At 38.2% G+C, this 19,684-nt stretch overlaps 1 protein-coding gene across 2 annotated transcripts in view; it reads left to right on the top strand.

The window, feature by feature from the left end:
• LOC136839166 (erythroid differentiation-related factor 1) overlaps positions 1-19,684 on the top strand; it is a 57,039-nt gene that overhangs the window by 28,849 nt on the left and 8,506 nt on the right. For both annotated transcript variants that reach the window (XM_067104847.1, XM_067104846.1), the window contains 7 exons: positions 6,115-6,356; positions 8,729-8,902; positions 9,088-9,321; positions 10,163-10,305; positions 11,779-11,933; positions 15,673-15,821; positions 16,760-17,138. In XM_067104847.1, the coding sequence (XP_066960948.1) occupies positions 6,115-6,356; positions 8,729-8,902; positions 9,088-9,321; positions 10,163-10,305; positions 11,779-11,933; positions 15,673-15,821; positions 16,760-17,138 (1,476 nt within the window). The remainder of the gene's footprint in view (positions 1-6,114; positions 6,357-8,728; positions 8,903-9,087; positions 9,322-10,162; positions 10,306-11,778; positions 11,934-15,672; positions 15,822-16,759; positions 17,139-19,684) is intronic.

Below are 19,684 nucleotides of genomic sequence, written 5' to 3'. Positions count from 1 at the left end.
CTTCATTTAAATATGACAAACATTCTGTTTGTTTTCACTGCTGTGGACAAGTATGTTCCCCCAACTTGACTTGTGAGGAATGTAAGGATTGGACGTAAGTAAATGGAAAGTGTTGACCAATCATTTGGATAAATTAGAAAAAGCTAGGCTTAGGAAAGTGGCTGCTAGAGCCGAGCTAGAGCTTCTGTGTCTTCTACCCCTAAACCGGCTTTTTCTACATCTTTGACATCTTGTTCCCCGATTCCTGCTTCTCTCGCTCCCCCTACAACTCCGTTACCTGGCTCCCTTCCCTCTGAACCTAGTACCATCGCCCGTCTCGAAGCTTCGATGGATAAGAAATTCGATGCTTTAGTAAGTACTGTTGCTCAGATTGGAGCATCTGTAAGAGTTCTTTTGAACAAAGCAAATGAAGATCGTAGTGTAAGTGTCGGTACAAGTGCTAGTGCCTGCACCCGAGTTAGTGTTGTGGAGGGGGTGGCTACTCGTCCCACTGATGCTCCTAGATGGAGGTCCCTGCCAAACTCCCCTGCACCTGGGAGGAGGCAAACCGCAAGTCCAAGGGAGGTCGATGGGGTTTGCCCACGAGTAGTTGCCTCCTCAGCCGAACCTGTTGCTGTTTCCCAGGTTTCGGCAACCAAACCCTGGAAGGGTGTTCAATTGGATCACACCTTATCTTCCAGTGATTTGGATTCAGAACCCAAAGGACACGGTCAACGTTTTCAAGTCTTCTATGCCTTTGAAGAGGCACATTACAGATGCACATCCAGCGGTACCTCGCAAGCGCTATAGGGATCAAGCGCCCTCTTGCAGCTATTGGGACGACAGAGAGCTCCCTTTGGACACTGAGCTCCCATTGGCTCGTATGCGCCCATTGGCTCCCAAGCACCAATTAGCTTATAAACATGCTTTAGGATCTCCCCCTGCCATTGGAGCTGAGCTCCCAGTAGCTCATAAGCCTGCTGCAGGTTCAGTTCACGCCAGCTCTCCAGCATTGGAATACGAGTCTGAGGCTTCAGATTCAGACGTCCCTATTGCTGCAGGTCAACCTGTTTCGGCGCCTTCTGTTTCACAGATCCCAAGACCATCTCCTCTTCACCTGGCGCTGATTGCGTGAAGGCTGCATATACATCAGCACCCCAAGATTCTTTTTGCTTCCCATCCCTAGACGTTCAGAGAACATTATGCAACTGTTGAAGAAGCCCTTGTCTTCGAGATCAGAAGAACCACAGCGGGATTTGGTGCTTCCCACTGTATCCTCAGCAGAGGAGGAATCCAAACCAGAACAACCTTCATCAGCATAAACCTCATTAATGAACTATTTTCTGTTCTGCTTCTTGACATATTTTTCCACCGCGCCTCCTTCTTCCCCGGGATCATTGTTCTTGTTACATCAATCCTCGAGTACCACTAGACTCCCGAAGATGGTCCTCTCTATCTCTTCCAAGAAAGCGTTGTCGGGGATTGACTCTTGCTGTCTGAGAAGAGAGAGTTGGGCAAAGCTGTATTTTGTTCTCCTCCTTCTCGGCTTTCCAAAAGGGGAAACTCCTTCCTTGGGAGTTTCTGCCTCCTCTCAAGAGGATTTCTGTGGTCTGATTAACCCTGCTCATCGTTCGGCCTTTAGTGTAGCGAAAATTATGTTTTCGTCTTCTGAGCTTGACCGTGTAGTTAAGAATATTTTTAAAGTATTTGAGATCTTCAGTTTCCTTGACTGGACGGTGGGAGCATTAACCAAGAAAATTGAGGATTGTTCTTCCCTCCAAGTGAACTTTGCAGCAGACTGGTTCGGAGTCCTGTAGTGTGCGGACAAGGCGGTTCAAGATGGGGCACAGGAGTTAGCTGCCCTATTTTTTTGTTTTGTATGCTGAAGAAAATAGACGTGGTGTTCTTTCACCACGAAAGGAGTGACACCCGACCAGAGATCTGCTCTTCTTTTCGCTCCTCTGGACAGTACCAGCCTTTTTCCTCGAGTGACATTAGAGCAGGTAGTTACGGATTTGCAAAAAACGGGCAGTCATTGCTAGTGCAGTCGTCCAAGAGAATGAAGGAATTGAACTGAACACCTGTGGTTTCATTTAATCCTCGGCCTTTCTCTTCTCTCCAGCCACGGCCCTTTTGAGGTAACAGAGGAAGAGCTTCCTCGCACACACGCACAAATCCCAGATCAGTCCGCCCTATCAGCAAGAATTCCTCATCTAGACCAGTCTCTAGCAAGTGAGACTTTGGTCCTCCATTTACCTGTGGGTGCCAGACGCCTACACTTATGGAAACAGTGGGAGGCCAGATCGGTAGAACCATGGGTACTACGGGTTCTCAAGGAAGGACATGCGATCCCCTTCAAGGAGACCCCACCTTTGTCACCTGTGCCCATCACCTTAAATGCGTACTTGGTAGGCCCCAAGAAGTTTTTGGCCCTCTCAAAGGAAGCCACAGCTCTTCTCTACAAGAGAGCTATAGAGGAGGTAGAAGACTTGTCATCGGAGGGGTTTTACACCCACCTCTTTATAGTCCCCAAAACCTCCAGGTGTTGGAGGCCGGTACTGGATGTAAGCGCTCTGAACATCTTTGTCCAAACCACGAAGTTCAGGATGCAGACGAACAGCTCAGTTCTTGCCGCAATTTCTCAAGAAGATTGGATGGTCTCGATAGACATGAGAGACGCTTACTATCATATCCCAATACACCGGGATTCCAGGAAATTCCTGAGATTCGTCTTTCAGGAGAAAGTTTTCCAATTTCGGGCTCTATGCTTCGGGTTGTCAACAGCCCCTCAAGTCTTCACGAGGGTCCTCGCTCCTCTTTCTCAATGGCTTCATCTAATGGGCGTGAAAGTTTGTCTATATCTGGACGACTGGCTCCTACGATCATCATCCCAGAAGAAGTGCACAGAGGACCTTCTCAAAACCCTACAATTAACCCAGGAGTTGGGCATTTTAATCAACCAGGAAAAGTCCCAACTAATCCCTTCTTAGACAATAGTCTATGTAGGGATGAAGATAGACTCTCGGGCTTTTCTGTCAGAGAAGAGAATACTGTCATGCACCCAAAAGTCTGTCATTTTCCGAGTCTTCAAACCTGCTCGGCCAACGACTGAATGGGCCTTCTACGGACTCTATCCTCCATAGAGATGTTCGTTCTTCTGGGGAGACTGTGTGTGAGGCCTTTGCAGTTCTTTCTGAAGGCCAGTTGGAACAGGAAGATTCTTCCAGATTCCTTTGTATTCCCCATCACACAGGAAGTAAAAGAAGATCTTCAGTGATGGCTTGTAGAAGGAAGGTTCCTCTCAGGGAAGTCCCTATCTCATCCGAGCCCAAACCTCTCATTGTTCTCCGATGCATTGGACCTAGGTTGGGGAGCGACACTAGGACGATTAGAAGTGTCAGGGAAGTGGTCCCTTCAAGAGAGGAAACTGCACATAAATCTGAAGGAGTTGAAGGCGATTCACCTGGCGCTTCAAAATTTTGCCACAGTAACTCGAAACTCAGTGATTGTGGTTCATTCCGGCAACACGACGGCTCTGGTTTATATTCGAAACCAAGGAGGCACTCACTCTCTGTTGCTGTGCGAGTTAGCCAGGGATCTTCTTTGGGCGCACAACAATACACAGATTCTTACCCACTGTGTTCGGGGCAAGTTAAACGTATTACTGTAGTGGACAAATTGAGCCATTGCAAGGAGGTTCTACCCATGGAATGGTTGCTGAATCCACAGGTGTGCACTGACCTGTGGAAACGGTGGGGAACACCGTGGATAGACTTGTTTGCAACGTCCAGGAACCATTGCCTCCCCCTGTATTGCTCTTCGGCGCCAAACCCTCAGGCATGGGCAACGGATGCGATGCTTCAGGATTGGTTACATCTGGAAATGTATGCCTTCCCTCTGTTCGTTCTAGTAAGAGACGTGATCAACAAATTCAAGACGTCTTATCATGCATTGATGATCCTAGTAGCTCCTTTTTGGCCTTAAAAGGAGTGGTTTCCAGATCTTCTAGAACTTCTGTTTCCACAGAGGAAAGATCTTATCAGACAACCTCATTTCAACGGATATCATTGAGGTTTGTCCATTCTCGCTCTGACAGGCTTCAAACTGTCAGGAAGTTGGTCAGAGCGAAAGGGTTTTCAAAAGAAGTTGCGAATACTATCGCAAAATGTAGACGCGAGTCATCTTCAAGGCTCTACCAGGCTAAGTGGGCAGTTTTTAGGAGATGGTGTAAAGAACGTAACATCTCTTCTTCTTCTACCTCTGTAGTCCAACCAGCGGAATTTTTACTTTACCTACGATCTTCGAGAGGCCTTTCGACGTCTACAATAAATGGTTACAGATCCATGCTGAACTCATTGTTCAAGCATAGAGGTGTGGACATCTCTTCAGACCCGGACATTTCAGACTTAGTCAAGTCTCTTGACACCAGGAAACAGAAGTCTCAGCAGCTAGTGTCTTGGAACCTAGACATAGTCCTGCATTGGCTGTCAGGCCCTCCTTTTGAACCTATGCAGGCGTCCTCCTTTAGGGATCTGTCTAGAAAGACACTGTTCTTAATCACGTTAGCCACAACGAAAAGGATCGGTGAGTTGCAAGTCCTGGACAAACAAGTTGGTTTTTCACAAGAGACAGCTATTTGCTCATACATTTTAGGCTTCTTAGCCAAAAACAAGAACCTGACTAACCCTTGGCCTCGTTCTTTTTCCGTCCAGAGTCTTGCAGAACTAGTGGGACCTTCGGAACAAGAGAGAGTATTAAGATTCTACATAGAGAGAACCAAGAATATCAGAGGGGATTCTTATAACCTCTGGTGTTCTGTTAAGAACCCTTTATGTGTCCTCTCTCTCCAGAAATGCTATCTCTTTCTTTTTGAGAGACATTATTGTAGAGTCTCACTTGTGAATTCTGGAGAATAATTTACCGTTGTTAAAGGTAAAAGCATGAGGTACGGGCAGTAGCCACTTCGTTGGCTTTTAAATGCAACCTCTCTCTAGTTACCATAATCCAATCGTCTTATTGGAGGTGCCGCTTGGTCTTCGCCAACTATTATTTACGGGACGTTGAAACTGTGTTTGAGGACTACAGTACACTGGGTCTGTTCTCTGCGGCTGGCATGGCACTAGGGAATGAGGGTTTAGGAGTGATCCTCTTATTTCTCTATCTCCTAGCCTTGATTAAAGATGTTGAGTTTTTGGGAAGTCAGGGGTACTTAGTACCTGGAGTGCCCTCCGATCTTCGTTTTTAATGGATGGGTAATGCTGTATATCTTTTGAATGGTGTACAGGTAAAATAGTTTTATGGTCGTGTGTTTGTCGATGTCTATGTGTCACCCAGGGCAAGGGCAAATGTTTTGTTTAAGCTTTGTTGAGTCACAGAAGTACTCCCTGACCATAAAGCTCCCACTGAATTAGGGGCAATCCTAACACTACCGGTCATGTCCTTACAGGGCGAGATGAGCAACGACCAAGAGGCAGTACCTTCCTGCTCTTGCTCTCTCCCCAGGTAAGGTTACAGCAAGCATTACCACACTGCTAGCCTTTTTCTATTTCAAATGTATTCCTTTATAATGTCTTTTGAGTAGTACATGTCCATTCTTCTCACTTCCTGTCAATGTGGGATTCAGCTATGTAATTACTTGGTAAGTGTCATATATAAAAATTACATTTTTATAATGAAATAAAGTTTATATATACTTACCAAGTAATTACATGAACAGAGCCCATCCTTCCTCCCCACACATAGACATAGAGCATAAACGAACTGAGGTCTTTATCTGCGTTGTACCTATTCTTCCCCAAAAGTGGGTGGGACACTTACCTGCACCAAAACAAAAGAGCACTACTGCCAATTTTCAATTCTTGAGCTGCTGTTTAAAGTAGAAACTATAGCTGTGTAATTACTTGGTAAGTATATATAAAACTTCATTTTATTATAAAAATGTCATATTTTAAAGTACAGCAACCCCAAAAATGCAAAGCAAAGTATTTAGGCTACAATGAATTTACTACCAAAGACAAAAGAAAAAACTGAAGCTTATTACCTGGATAATGGTTTTGGAATTTTCCAGTGCATACATATTATGTCATCAATATGTGTATGGCATTATGGGTACTTCATCAGAAAATTTGTTGACAGATATGGCCAGGCATTACGCTACACCAAGTTTTCATTCCACGCTTGGCACTGTATGGCTAGTCGTCTCTGCGGGGATATAGAAATTCCTGTGCCAAATCAAGCCTTAGCTCTAGCTGGAGACACTTATTATATGCTTTCCAAATCTTGGGATGAAGTGGCCAGCCACATTGAGGATTTCAATAATGTTACTAATGTGCACCAGGATATGCTTGGATTGTTCGAGTGCCTGGAACCTTCTGAAGGTAAGTGTTTATGTAGTTTTAAGGGCAATCTGTATTCATTAAGATTACCATTATAGTTTTTCATATCATGTTTTGCCTCTTGTTGACCTTATTTTTAAGTATTCTTTGGGTGTACATCGAAATTATAAAGTGCTCATTGTTGCATTAATCTTTGCTTGATGGGCTGTTTAGTTCTGCTTGGTGGTTTTCAGTTCTACAAAAATTTTGTAAGGCATTAGTCATATACAGCTACTTTATTAAATTAGGAAAGATTACTTTTTTAAGCCAGGAAAAATTAAAAAGTTGTGTAACAATTTTTCATTATTTTGTTTTACTTCAAAATACTCTAGTTTAGATGTGCTGTATACTAACTGTGTATGAATGGTGTATAAGTCTTGCCAGTATCCTAAAATTTATGATATACAGTATTAGTAGTTTCATGGCAAACTTTTTGCTTTTAGCATAGCCTTCTTGTTTGTCTTCAAAAATTCAAGAGGCACTGTGGTGAACCTGAGGCTTTCAGGATAAGAAAACAAAGGCATATACAATATGTAATTGATGGCCTTTAACTAAAATATTGTATTAAATTTTAAAAACATTGCTTTTAGGATGGAGGAAGATTCGTAGACCCATTACTTAATGATTATCAAATACAGTACAAGGTTTTTATTTTGTTATATATGAAAGTACTGGTACATAATTAGGTGTTCTTTTTATATACTTAAACCATGTGTGCTGCTAGTAGAACATAAGATTACCTTTCTTCAGTGAGTGGTGCTTTTTGTTATATTGTATTTGGCCAACTCAGGTCACCTGGAACTGTAGGCCTATCAGTTAGCACAGTCATACCCTGAACTTACACAAGGTTAGGTTCCAGAACCCCTCACGCAAGGTGAATTTTCTTGTAAGTTTGGCAGGGTCTCTGAAAATGCAAATAAATGCTTATTTCTAAAGTTTAAACACAAATATGACCCTAATTTTGCTCCCAAATTATTAAGCTAACTTGTAAATAAAATTAAAGTTATGTAATTTCATTTAAAAGTTAGCTTAGTACATTACCCTTAAAAAAAGAAATAAATGGTTGACATAAAAACAGAGAGTTGGAAGAGAATTTCTGTCTCTCTCCCCTTCCGACCGATCAAGTTTTAGAAGTCTCTTCAACCTCTTTTTAATAACTTCTTTATTGTACATCTCTCTCTTTGTTCTGAAATGCTTTTTCATAAACAAACTGTGGTTTTTTTATTTGGACTATTACAACTCTTAGTTATTATGTCTCTATGTTGTAGAGTGTATTTGCCACACTAGTGCATTTACACTTCATAGACCGTACAGGTAAAATTAGATCAATTTAAACTATCTACTGTACAGGTAAAGACGTACAGAGAAATAATAAGTTGTAAAAATGTGTGAGCACTAACTATGAAAGAGAGAGAGAGAGATAAGGGTTGTCCTTCTTTACTTAAGAGAGTAAAATTATTTATAATTATTACAGAGACAGAGAAATAATACACGAGAGAGAGAGAGAGAATTGCGTAAGAAATCTTTTGACATTAAATGGATATGTCTGACAGCTTTGCCTTTTAGCTTCTTACAAAAGATGTGGGGAAAGAAATTTGTTTATTTAAAATACGTATCACGTACGAATTTTGTAATCACAGTTTTATTATTATTATTATTATTATTATTATTATTATATTATTAATACAGTATTGTTATTATTGTTATTACTCTTATTAATCTTATTAATATTTGAAAATTAGTACCCTATCATTAGGTAAAAAATGTATTTATCATACAAAATAAAAATAAAACAAACATTTACATGTACCATTATTACTTTTATTAAATAATGTTATTTAATTTACACATAAAAGCCTGAAAACTTATAAATTACATAAAAAATTAAACATAAACACTTTTGAAGGTTTCAGTATTCACAAATGTTCGTGTGTCTGTGAAAAACTCGTGTATGACAATTAATTAGGTTCCAATGAAAAGTTTGCGTGTCTGTAAATTCGCGCAACTCAAGTCGCGCAGGTTCGGGCTATTACTGTACAGTATTTTGTTTTTAGAGATGATTCAGTGACAGCAGAAGCATGCTAAGTGAGAGTACTCCAGATATAAAAGGGTAGCTTCATATGTTAAGAAAAATACAAATTACTTTAGAATTTGGTGTATTTATTATATTTTTTTGCGCACAGTACTTACAGTTATGCTTGGTATAACATTTCAGCCCACGTAGTTTCTGCAGTCTTACGTTAAATTTTGCCTATCTTTCATGACTTTAGTAAGGAAATGTTTAGTGTAATTTGAAAGCATTTACTCTATGAATGATTCTGAAGGTAACCTTTATTACATTGAAAATAATTAAATTAATCACAATATGATTCCAGAAAATCACAAAAGGTTGAAGTTTGCTTGTGATGTAGAGGAAGCGCTGGTCCTGAGTCTACAGCATTTTGAGAAAGCACTTTCATCATCTGACAAACAAACATTCTTCCATCTTCTTAGAAGACTTGGCAATGTCTGTAATGAATTGGGAGTTATGTATATGAATCAATCAGCTAGTAAGTGTTTAGAAGTTTGTTACAGTAATAAAAACTTGAGAAACAAATTTACAAAATTATAATTACTATCATATGCTCAAAATATTATTGTGAAAGATAATGCTTATATTGATTGTATTGTTGAATAAAATGTGGTGTTATTTTATTTTTTTTGAGATTTATGATGTGTATATTTTGTCAATCAGAACTCTGTGAAGAAGAAAATGTAGGTTTTGAAGCATCAAAGGAATTATGGAGCAAGTCTGCAGAACTCCTAAATCGTGGAATTGAAGCCTTCACTCAAGTTGGGGACATAGCAAATGTTGCTCTTTTGCACTCCAACACAGGGCGGCTAATGAGATTATGTGCCTTTTATTGTGTTCCTGGAGGGGGACAGCGAGTCTTTTCAGTGACAGAGAGACATTATTATAATCAGGCAAGTGAAAAGGTTTGACTAATTTTCAGAATGTTGAAGCCAAGGTGATGATAATTCCCTTTCCAGTGTAAATATCGCATGTTTCATGAAATCTCTCTCTCTCTCTCTCTCTCTCTCTCTCTCTCTCTCTCTCTCTCTCTCTCTCTCTCTCTCTCTCTCTCTCTCTCTCTCTCTCTCAATCAAAAAAAAGAGTGGAATCAGCATCTCAATACAGCATAGGAAAAAAAAAATATTCAGCTTAGGTATTTGGCTGAGGAAAGATACAAAAGATGTGGAAGGGGCTGAGTGAATAAAAACTGAAAAGTGAGAAGTTGAAGTTGAAGATAAAGATACTGGAATGATGGAGGCAGTATTTTGGTAACCCTCTAAATGAAGAAAATGAGAATATATGAAGACTTGTCAAAGGAAAAGGTAGGAGTAGAAGAAGGGTATACAAAACTACCCTAAGCCTTTTATGAAAATATTGGAAAAATTGCTGAAGGAAATGCTGAAAAAAAAAAATTATTAAAATTGACAATTGTCAGGTAGGCTTTATGCCAGAGATCCACAACAGAAAAAAAAGCAGTCTTTATGAGAACTGAAAGTAAAGTACCAAGTAAATGATGATGATTACTTTATTCCAAAAGCCACTTGTAACTTTTATCCTTGAACTGAGATGTGCCTAATATCAAAACTAATAAATAACTATATGAACAAATATTGTAATTTGTTTGCAAGAAGTGTAATTCAATAGGAAGAAAAATATCCATAATCCCTTGAAAGAATTACAGTTGCAGTATTTTGAAATTTATGATTGTTATTTTAACCATCAAATATTTTTGTGAATAAATTTGTTTTGCAGGCAGTTAATGAATATCAAAAGGCATTGGATATATTAAAGCAAAGGAAAAAGAGTGTCGAGATTTGGGATTTGGTCGTTTGGGAATTCTGTACTACATTGTATACCTTTGCATCTTTGATGCAAGACCATCCACCAATTTCTTTTGTGGTGAGTATTTTTGATAGTTTTAAATTATATGTTTTACCCCTTTTTCAGAAGAAGAATCTTATACCCAGAAAACTGAATTGATAGCTCTTTTTATGCCATAACCTTGTAATTAAAGTGAAGCTGTTGCATTAGATTCATCCTTTTTTCATTTCTGCATCATCCATATCAGTCATGCATGCAAACTTGCATTTTTGGGTAATAAAGCCTTTTTTCCAATACATATTAGCTTTATTATTCCATAAACATTGGCATATCCTGTAAGAACCACACAGTACTTTCAGTAAAGACTTGTGTCAAAATTGTGTATTGGCTATTTAAGTTTAGTGACTTTCTTTTTTTCTGCAGTTCATAAAAATTTATGTTGACTCACTTCTTCACTTATAACATAATGATATGCAACACTTAATTGAAGGTGATCCCACAAACGATTTTCTTTGTTCTGTTAATTCAGATCCTACCTCCTATTTCCTTAGTGTCCCAGTGGAAAATTTATCCAAGTAAATAGGCCTCTGGACTAAGTGATTTGCTATTTTTTTGGTTGTTCTATGGAATGAAGCAGGGATGACTCAGCAGTTCTTTGAGAATAGGCATCTACTTTTCTTGGCGACTTCCTCTTAAAATAGGACATTCCTTTGAAAACTTGTAGAAATCTACACTTCTTGCTTTGCCACTCACTTCAACACTTGAGACCACCATATTTTGAATTATTGAAATCATCCAGTTCACCATGAATACTACCTTAAAATTGCTAATGCACTGAACTATTCAAATCCTCTATGGCAGGTTACAGATGTTTTCTTCGAATCAGGATGCTTAGCCTTAAGATTATAAAAAAAATTTGATATCAATTCTCATTGTCTTGAGAATAAATCATCAGAGTTTATTCATAATTGCATTTGAATCCATCATAAGCATACTTTTCATTTATTCTGAATTATGTAGGCTACACTTTTGAGTGATTCACTTTCACCTGCTTACTTCATATTTTGTGCTCATTCTTATTTTTGTTGGTGTCATGCTTTTGTCTCTTTGCCAAAGGAAATTAAATACTTGTGATATTGACTTCATTTGAAAACAGCTGAAAATTGTGCTTTTATGATTCTGTAAATTTTTTAGAACTGTAAGTTTCAGGATTTGTTTTAATGTGATCCATGGTGTGTTCAAGCTTGAGTTGCAAGTGTTTTATTCATGCCAGTGAAAGTAACACAGGAAAGAAATATGCAAAATTCTTTAAGATACCAATAAACATTCTGAATCATCTATCCATGTTAAGTGGCTTGTATAATTTTTAACTATGATCTGCAATATGATTTTTGGCTGATTCATATTGGGTCTGATTCGTAAAGGTTTACTTTTCTTAGTAAAAGGTGTCTTGTTATTTTAGCTGATATGTTTATGGCAATATATATCCAAGTGTTGTATTAGCCAAAGAATTGGAACCCAGAATTGTGTTTTATAAGATCTATTTTTCAGGCTGGTGATGACCTCGCCCGAGAGATTGTAGATCTATTGTCCAAGGCCCTCAAGTATTGTGATGTCAAGTCTCCTGGAGCACGGCAACCATTATATCAGTATCGAGCAGCTGTCATTTATATGAGATTAGCAGGCATCTATCATAGTGCTGTCAGGTATATGTTCCTGTTGTTAATTTTTGAAGTGCTTAGCATTTCACTAGTTTGTGTTCATTAACTATCCCCAAATGCAAGTTAACTCGGGTAAGACCTTGTCACATAAGCAGGACCCAGAAAGCAATGAGTGCTAACAACTTTTATTAACATATATTACAGTAATGACAAATATCAGAATGATATTTTGCAGGTAAGAAACTACAGCAAAAAGCCTGGTGCAGCATGTACAAGTACTTCCATAAAATAAAACGTAAAACATGGGCAACCTAAGTTAACCTAAAATTTACAACTTAAGTTAACTATCTCTCTTGCTCTTGTGTTCTTTGTGTTTGTGCAGCTGATTGTTGGCAGGCCAAAAGTTTTTTTCAGCATTCTTTTAAGTTGGCAGACCAAAAGTTTTTTTCAGCATTCTTTTTAAGTTTCAGCTTCATTTCTTTCTCCCTTTGGTGATCATCTGACTAGCTGTCCAACTTGATCACCTTTCATTTGTTACCATTTCTATCTTGTTGAAGAAGAAAGCCCTTGAGTCACCCTGTGAAAGTATGAAAATATAATGAGGCTAAACTATTACTTCTCACACACACACACGGAGAGATTTTGCTGTTAAATTACTCTGTTAAAATACTCTGTAGTAATATTTGTATTTTATGATATATACAGTGTATATATGTAGGTTATCATCTTGTTTACATCATTGCCAGTAAGCACAGAAAACAGAGACATAAAATCAATCAAAATCACACAAAAAGTGCACGAGAATTTCATTTCACAAAACTCAAGTGTAAGAAACAGAGATGAAATGAAGCACAAAACAATAAAAAAGGCACAAGAAGCCACACGAGCGTAACAGTTAGAAAAGATCACAGCTGAAAGGGACAATTGGGAAAGTCAGGTGAAGGGACATACCCTTCCCCCAGCCTTTGTGGGTATTTTTACTGTAAAATAATTGATCCTTCATGTAATGTACGGTTTTCCCAGTCGGGTATGGATATTTGGGGCTGTTGAATACTTTCCCAAATATTTTTTATTTTATTTTCTAAGGGTGCAGGTCAGTTTACATGGCAAAATAGTATTTTTAAACATATGATTTGGTAGATGTTGATTAGTTTCTGTTTTTAACCATGACATATTTTTCAAGGTTACAAGCCAATTTATAGGTTGAAACAATGGCATTTTCCTATAAATCTCACAGACTTAGCAAGTTTAAGGTCTCTTATCTGCAGAAATGAACATTGTTTTTGGTACATTTTTACCCAGAACAATTTTTCAGTGTCACAGGCAGGCTTAAATGTGATAATTGTATTTTTCTTTATGATGGAATTTGGTAGGTAGGGACCACCTATGGTGTTTACAGTTGGGAAATCCATGAAGTTGAGATTACTTTCAGGCTATATCTTATGCAAGATGGAGGTCAACCTAGGAAGATAGACTTCATCTCCAGCATTGTTTGAATTCTTTGTTGAAATTCCTCCAGTATGGTTTGATCATCCCATTTGGGCTAATATCAAGAAACTGGACCAAACTCTTCAGCTTGCACTGCTGATATTAGGTCATGAATGTCACATTAATCCTTTGGGCCATGTGCTGGAGGAGAGAAGTGTTGTAGGAGGCAAAAACACCTTAATTGTGTGGCTCCCACTTTTTTTTTTTTTCCATAGCCTTGGGATGGCTCCTAGCATTTTCTACAAGGAGAAAAAGTTATTCCATCTAGTCTACTGTGCAAGGGCAGGTGAAACAATCAGCTTTGTAGTTAAGGTTGAGACCTGTCATGTAAGTCTTCTAGTTAGGTTTTCAAAATAGCCCAAGTTATTCTTTGCTAAGTCCCTTCAGTGCCCAGTGGTTCTCAAAGTGGAATACGGACAGGGGCATCATTTTCAGATCTCCTTTAGTATTGGATAGGAATGCAAGAAATGCACAGGTGGTGTGGTCTTTGGTAGCCTCAAAGTGTGGTGTAATCATCTTATCTTTATGGACATTTTGCTGCAGAGGTCCATCTGGCTCATGTTCAAAATTTATTTGGCAAGGTAACCACCAATATGAATCTTTTGCTTCAGGATCTCCAGAAGCGTCGTTATAATTTTCTCGTCAGCAGTTTCAATTTCTCATGTTGTCAGGAAGCAAGTACAGTATTGGCTTCCTTCTTGAAACCCTCATAACCCCTTCTTGTAACAAATGTTCCTTTATAATCTGGATTGCCAACCTAATCATTAAGATAGATGAGCATTTTACAGTGAACCCCCCGTATTCGCCGGGGATGGGTACCACACCCCCCCGTGAATAGCTAAAATCCGCGAATACATAAAACCCCTCTAAAAACACTTAGAACTGCCCATTTTGATAGTTTAAACACAAGAAAAACCCTGTAAAAATGCTTATACCTGAGTATTTTAATAGTTTTATCACAAAAAGCGCATTTATTCATGAAAATTATCTTAAAATACAGTAATTAGTGAATATTTCACAGTGAAAAATACTGCGAATGGGCGAATTTTCCGCAAATAATGGGTAGATATGTTCCATAGAGAAACCCGCGAATGCGTGAGTCCGCGAATCGTGAGAACGCGAATACGGGGGGTTTACTGTATTGTTTTCATCTGGTCTGCTTCTGGTAATACTCATTCATGAAGGGGTCAAGTGTATTGTTGATCTTCTTGATAGTCAAAGGTGACATGTTCAGAATTGGAGCAACAGTGATGTTCCCCTGATTGACAGCTGATGCTTTTGACTGGGTGACCCTGAGAGCCTTTGCAGTGTTACTTGCACCTTGTCCTTTGTTGCTACATGCCCAGTATTTTACTTACCCTCAAGAGCCAAGCTCTTCCACAGCTCCTTATGCTTGGAACCTCACCAGACACTTACCTTCACTTTGTGCAAGATGATCAAAGCACTTAAACGTTTCAGATCCTTGAATACAAGCACACACAGTACACATATTAACTTTAATGCAGACTGACATTAAACTCAGGATCGCACTTCTGTCTCTGCACAAGGCATGTAAATAGTATTGGGTGCAGTAATTCACTGTCTCTCCAAGTAGAACACTGCTTCCTCTACAGCCTAGTAAAGGCACTGAATAACCCTAATAAGTTCCAGCACTTAACCTTAAGTCCTAAACCTCATAAAATATCAATTCACTGTCAGATAAGAGCAATTTTCAGAAGTTGTGATCATGTAGATCTTTATAGTGAATTTTTTATCTTATAGCCTTTAATTCTTAGCATTTTTCTCATACAGTAAAAGTTCATATAGTGAGTTTTTTAAGCAAAAAGCTGTATATATCTATACAGTGCGTCACCGACTTATGGCGACAGCAACTTGCGGCAGATTCGATCTTAGGATGCCTTTTCATTGCTGTTGACAGCACTAATGGCTAGAACAGGCAACAAGTTAATGGTGCTTACGGCACTGTAACTTGATGCAGCGTCAAGTTATGGAGCCGTAAGCAAAAAACCAACTTGCAGCAGTACTCAACTTATGGCATGGTGCTGGAACGTATCCCCCTCTGTAAGTTGGTGACACGCTGTAGAAACATCTGTTTAGCCAGTGTTGACTGTAACCAACAATTTCCAAAAGTTTATATTCTGTAATGATTACATTCAGGTGCAATTACATTATGTAATGTTGGTATTGAAAGGTAGTAGTTTGCCAGAAGCTATAATTGAAAACTAATTGTAATCATTATTAAAGTTTTTCATTTTACTTTTATTGATAGATATTCTGTACTGTCTTTACTTTACAGAGCTGGAGAATCAGACACAAAGAACATGCGCCATCTGGCAGAACGCAATTACAGCAAAGCGGCAGCTCTGTTCATGCAATTAGAAAATCCTGTGGACATCTTAAAAGTACAACTTGACCGGGCTGTTCTCATAGAAGACCAGATACAAGGTATAGTTTTATATTTTGTTTTCTGAACAATATATATATGTAAGTTACTGTTGGAAAGGAAAGATACCTTGTTTTACAATTAACAATTATCATCCAGTAGTTAAACTGGATGATAATTGATTGAAAATATTTTTCACTTTTGAAAATATGTAAGTTTTTCTGAACTCACTGTTGAATACTTTCATATAAAACAAGGAAATATAGTAATGAACTGGTTGTGAGACATCATGCCAATTTTATTTTTTAGTAGTTTATTTTTATTATTACATTTTAATATTTATCATATGTTAAAGGCTTTTCACATTTTAATGGTTGTAGTTATGTTGGTGATGGTGCTGAGATTTCAAATAAAAACTATTTATAAATATCACACAGTTTTTGAGCATTGATGTTAGTCCTAAACTCTGTTAGTTTTTGGATAATTAGTAGAGATAAGTTATTAAAGTTAAAGTTTATTTGTAGTGTTTATTCATTGGGAGACAGTGAAGTTGACTGAGGCATGAGCAGTAGGGCTCTTCATCTTTCAAGATCTGTCAAGTTGGTGTGTCTGGGTATGTTTCACATGGAGTAAGGATATTCATGATAAATAGCTTTATAGAAAATGTTTTATTGTAAAACATTGTTTATTATCTATCTCGACCTTTTATGTAGTAATGATGACTAGAAATTGTAATTGTTTATTATCTTACTTTCTCAAGTAAGTGTTAACTCATATGTAAGTGATGCTCTGAGTTATGGACACACAAGAGATACTAACTAATCTTCCATTCAAAAGTGTTTGCCAGAAGTTTGCCTATCTGCATCAGCTTTAAGAACACTGTCCTCAGAGGTCTCCCTTTAAGACAAAAGGTTGGTAGAAAAAATACAATTTACAAGAAAAATGAAGTTTTTCTTGAGTTTTTTGAGATCACCATCTTCTATGACACTTTTTCTTTCAGGAACAACAAATCAGCAGCTTTTGATTAAACACAATATTTCTGTACTTCAACTACTGGTTGAGGGCAAACAAGCTTTGAAGATGTGTCATTTCATGGCTAAACCTAAAGGTAATAAAGGAGGTTGTTTTGGCAAGCAGCAGCTTGATGATACTGGAAGTGATGAAAGGCCAGAAAAGGATAACACCACTGTGAAGGAGAATAAGTTGGGAGAGAACAGTGAGGAAGAAGTCACTGTTCTAACTGAAAATACTCCCAGTGAAGAAGAAGAAAACCAGGAGAAGATCAGAGCTCTGCTCTTGGTCTTTGAGAAGAAGCTCCATAGTTCATTGATGTCGCTTGTTAAGATTGCAGCTGGAACCTCAAAGGCATCTAAGAAAAGGTAAAAGATTCCTGTAGTTTATGAGAGTGAGAGGTGTCTAATACTGTTGTAGTTATTAGCTGTTCTAAATATTTTATTTAATATGCTGTGCTTTCCATATGAAAAATTTATTTCCAATATTTTTTCTCAAAAAGCATGAGTGGCGTGTCAGTGAATAACAAGGCAGCATTAACTGCTAATTAGCCCCTCCTCCTAGGCCAAATGGTTTTCAGCTTACCAAAAAAACTTGTTGAAAGGTATACTTTTATTTTTCTGAAAAACTTAACAAATTTATTACTATTTCACACATCTTATCATATCATCAATCTGTTGACCCTTTTACAGTATAGAGCTTTCTGCTGTGTTTTCGTGTACAGTAACACTCTTGCACTCATCACACAACATCTCATTATAGTTAACTTTTCTACTTTGCTAATCCAGTTGTGCTTCTAGCCAAAACCTCCAAATTATGCAGTTTTTACAAGATTTACAATTTTTGCTCATCCAGCCTTGTTTCAAATATTTTACTTCATAGTGTTTATATCCTTTTTCCACTTGATTGAACTCAAATACTGTACAGGGCCGTATTTTTAAATTCTCTTTGGTTGCCTGTACTGTATATCATTGTCTGTTACGGTGGTGTACCAATATTTGAGAATGTGAAATATTTCAATATTTTTTTAGTAATGAGTAGATAAAAGGAAGGTGATTAGAAAATGTTTTGTTACTAGCAGTAGTAAATAATTGTGTATTTTTATATGTTGTATATATTGTTAGGGAACATGTTACTAATTTTTTTTTTTTTTTAAATATATTTTTATGAAATCTAGGTCAATACTGCACTCGTATGTTGAGTGGTATCAAAGTTAAGATATCATTCCGTGTATTCTGATTGGTGTTCTGGAAATTCTAATGCACCAAGCCTGATTGCTGCATAAAAGGTTGTTTCAGTTTCCATTATTATTTTGAACATAAATGCCTAAAATACCTTTTGAGTAATTGGTCATCACTGTTAACTTTCAGTGATTTTTCCAGTGGGACAGACTGTACAGAGTTTCATTGTTTGTTGTGTTTTCTTTTCTAATTGTGACATGATTTTGAAATGGATGGAAGAAAATTGATGTGTAAAAAATTTTTTACCTGTGGCTTAGATATAGTGTAAACTGCCATAAACTGAAACAGCTTGGCTTCGAAAAATTTTAATACTGTAGACCAAGGAGCCATTACTCTCTGTTGGTCAATGCAGGTTGATCCCTTTGCCTAAATCCCATGCCTTTTCGTCAGGGAAGTGGGAGGGTTTTGAGGACTCAACAGCGACTACCAAAAATAGGTTTTTCCTACGTCAAAACCTGTTTTTTGATAGCGTAGTCGCTGTTTCGTCCTCAAAGGAGCTTTACAAAAGAAACTGACAGGTGACGAAAAAAGGCTTAAGCTCTTCCTTTTTAATCCCAACACCCCAGAGGAAATAACATTTCCAGTCCAAGGTCAAGCCACAGAGTTCAAGTCCCATTCTTTATTCCAAATACTTTTCAGGTTTTGATACCTAGGAACAAGAAACTATACACGAATTTACGTTTTAGGATGTAGTTCTACAGTGGCTTACCTAAGCATGGTGGGTTTTGTTGTAGTACTGCCACCCATCTCCCAGCGATAAGTTAGCATACTCACCATCAATATGACCCCTGGTTTTCTGCCGCAGCACCTAGGGGTTAAGACTAACTATGCCACCTACTGATACACAGTGTAGTCGAATTTGTTCGAACATGTGGCAATGATTAACTGATGACCACCCTATACATCTGGAGACTTCTTTGAAAGACATTTCTGAAGAAGGCCAAAGATGTACTTACACTCCTAACATCATGTGACCTATGGAAAGTGTGTGGATTTCCCTTTTTAATGAGAAAAACCTTACAAACATTCTCGGTCTTTGTAGGGAGAGTGGTTGGTTTGTGCTAGGGTGTAGGAAAATAGGACCTTCTGGCGTGTTTGCCGTGACTTCTAGGTAAACCTTAAGTGCTTGAACTGGGCGTAATGTCCTGTCTGCTAAATTGAATTTTCTTATAAGAATGGATTTCCTTTTTATAGGATCCATATTCTTGGCCAGGAATGATGGGCCAGGGGACAATAATAATTGATGGTTAGCTATTTGCATGATGCATCATCCCCATCTAAGAGAGCCCAGTTCACTAATACTGTATGAGCTCCTGATGCTAATGCAATCAAGATCACCTTTTATAGCCTGTGCATTGTGGTTGTATTGGGTCCACTGAACTGAGGGGCTGATAGAAGTCTAAGCACCTTGTCCAGGGACCAAGAAATTGGAAGCCTTTTGGGAGTGGGCCTTTGTAGAGCAAAAGACTGCGGAAGGGAAGTGACAACTTCTATACTGGAGTCAATCCCGAATCCCTAAAGGAAGGGTTCCATTAATGCAGCCTTGTATGTCATGACTGTTGTAACCACAAAGTATTTGTCTTCAAAAGGGTATATAAGAAAATATAGTTTCTATACAGAAATCTCAACTGGGCTCTCAGTATGGATATACAGTAATCTAACCATATCTTCCA

The sequence above is a fragment of the Macrobrachium rosenbergii genome, chromosome 6 (assembly GCF_040412425.1).
Source record: "Macrobrachium rosenbergii isolate ZJJX-2024 chromosome 6, ASM4041242v1, whole genome shotgun sequence".
NCBI lineage: Eukaryota > Metazoa > Arthropoda > Malacostraca > Decapoda > Palaemonidae > Macrobrachium > Macrobrachium rosenbergii.
This window is presented reverse-complemented; position numbering and strand designations above follow the sequence as displayed.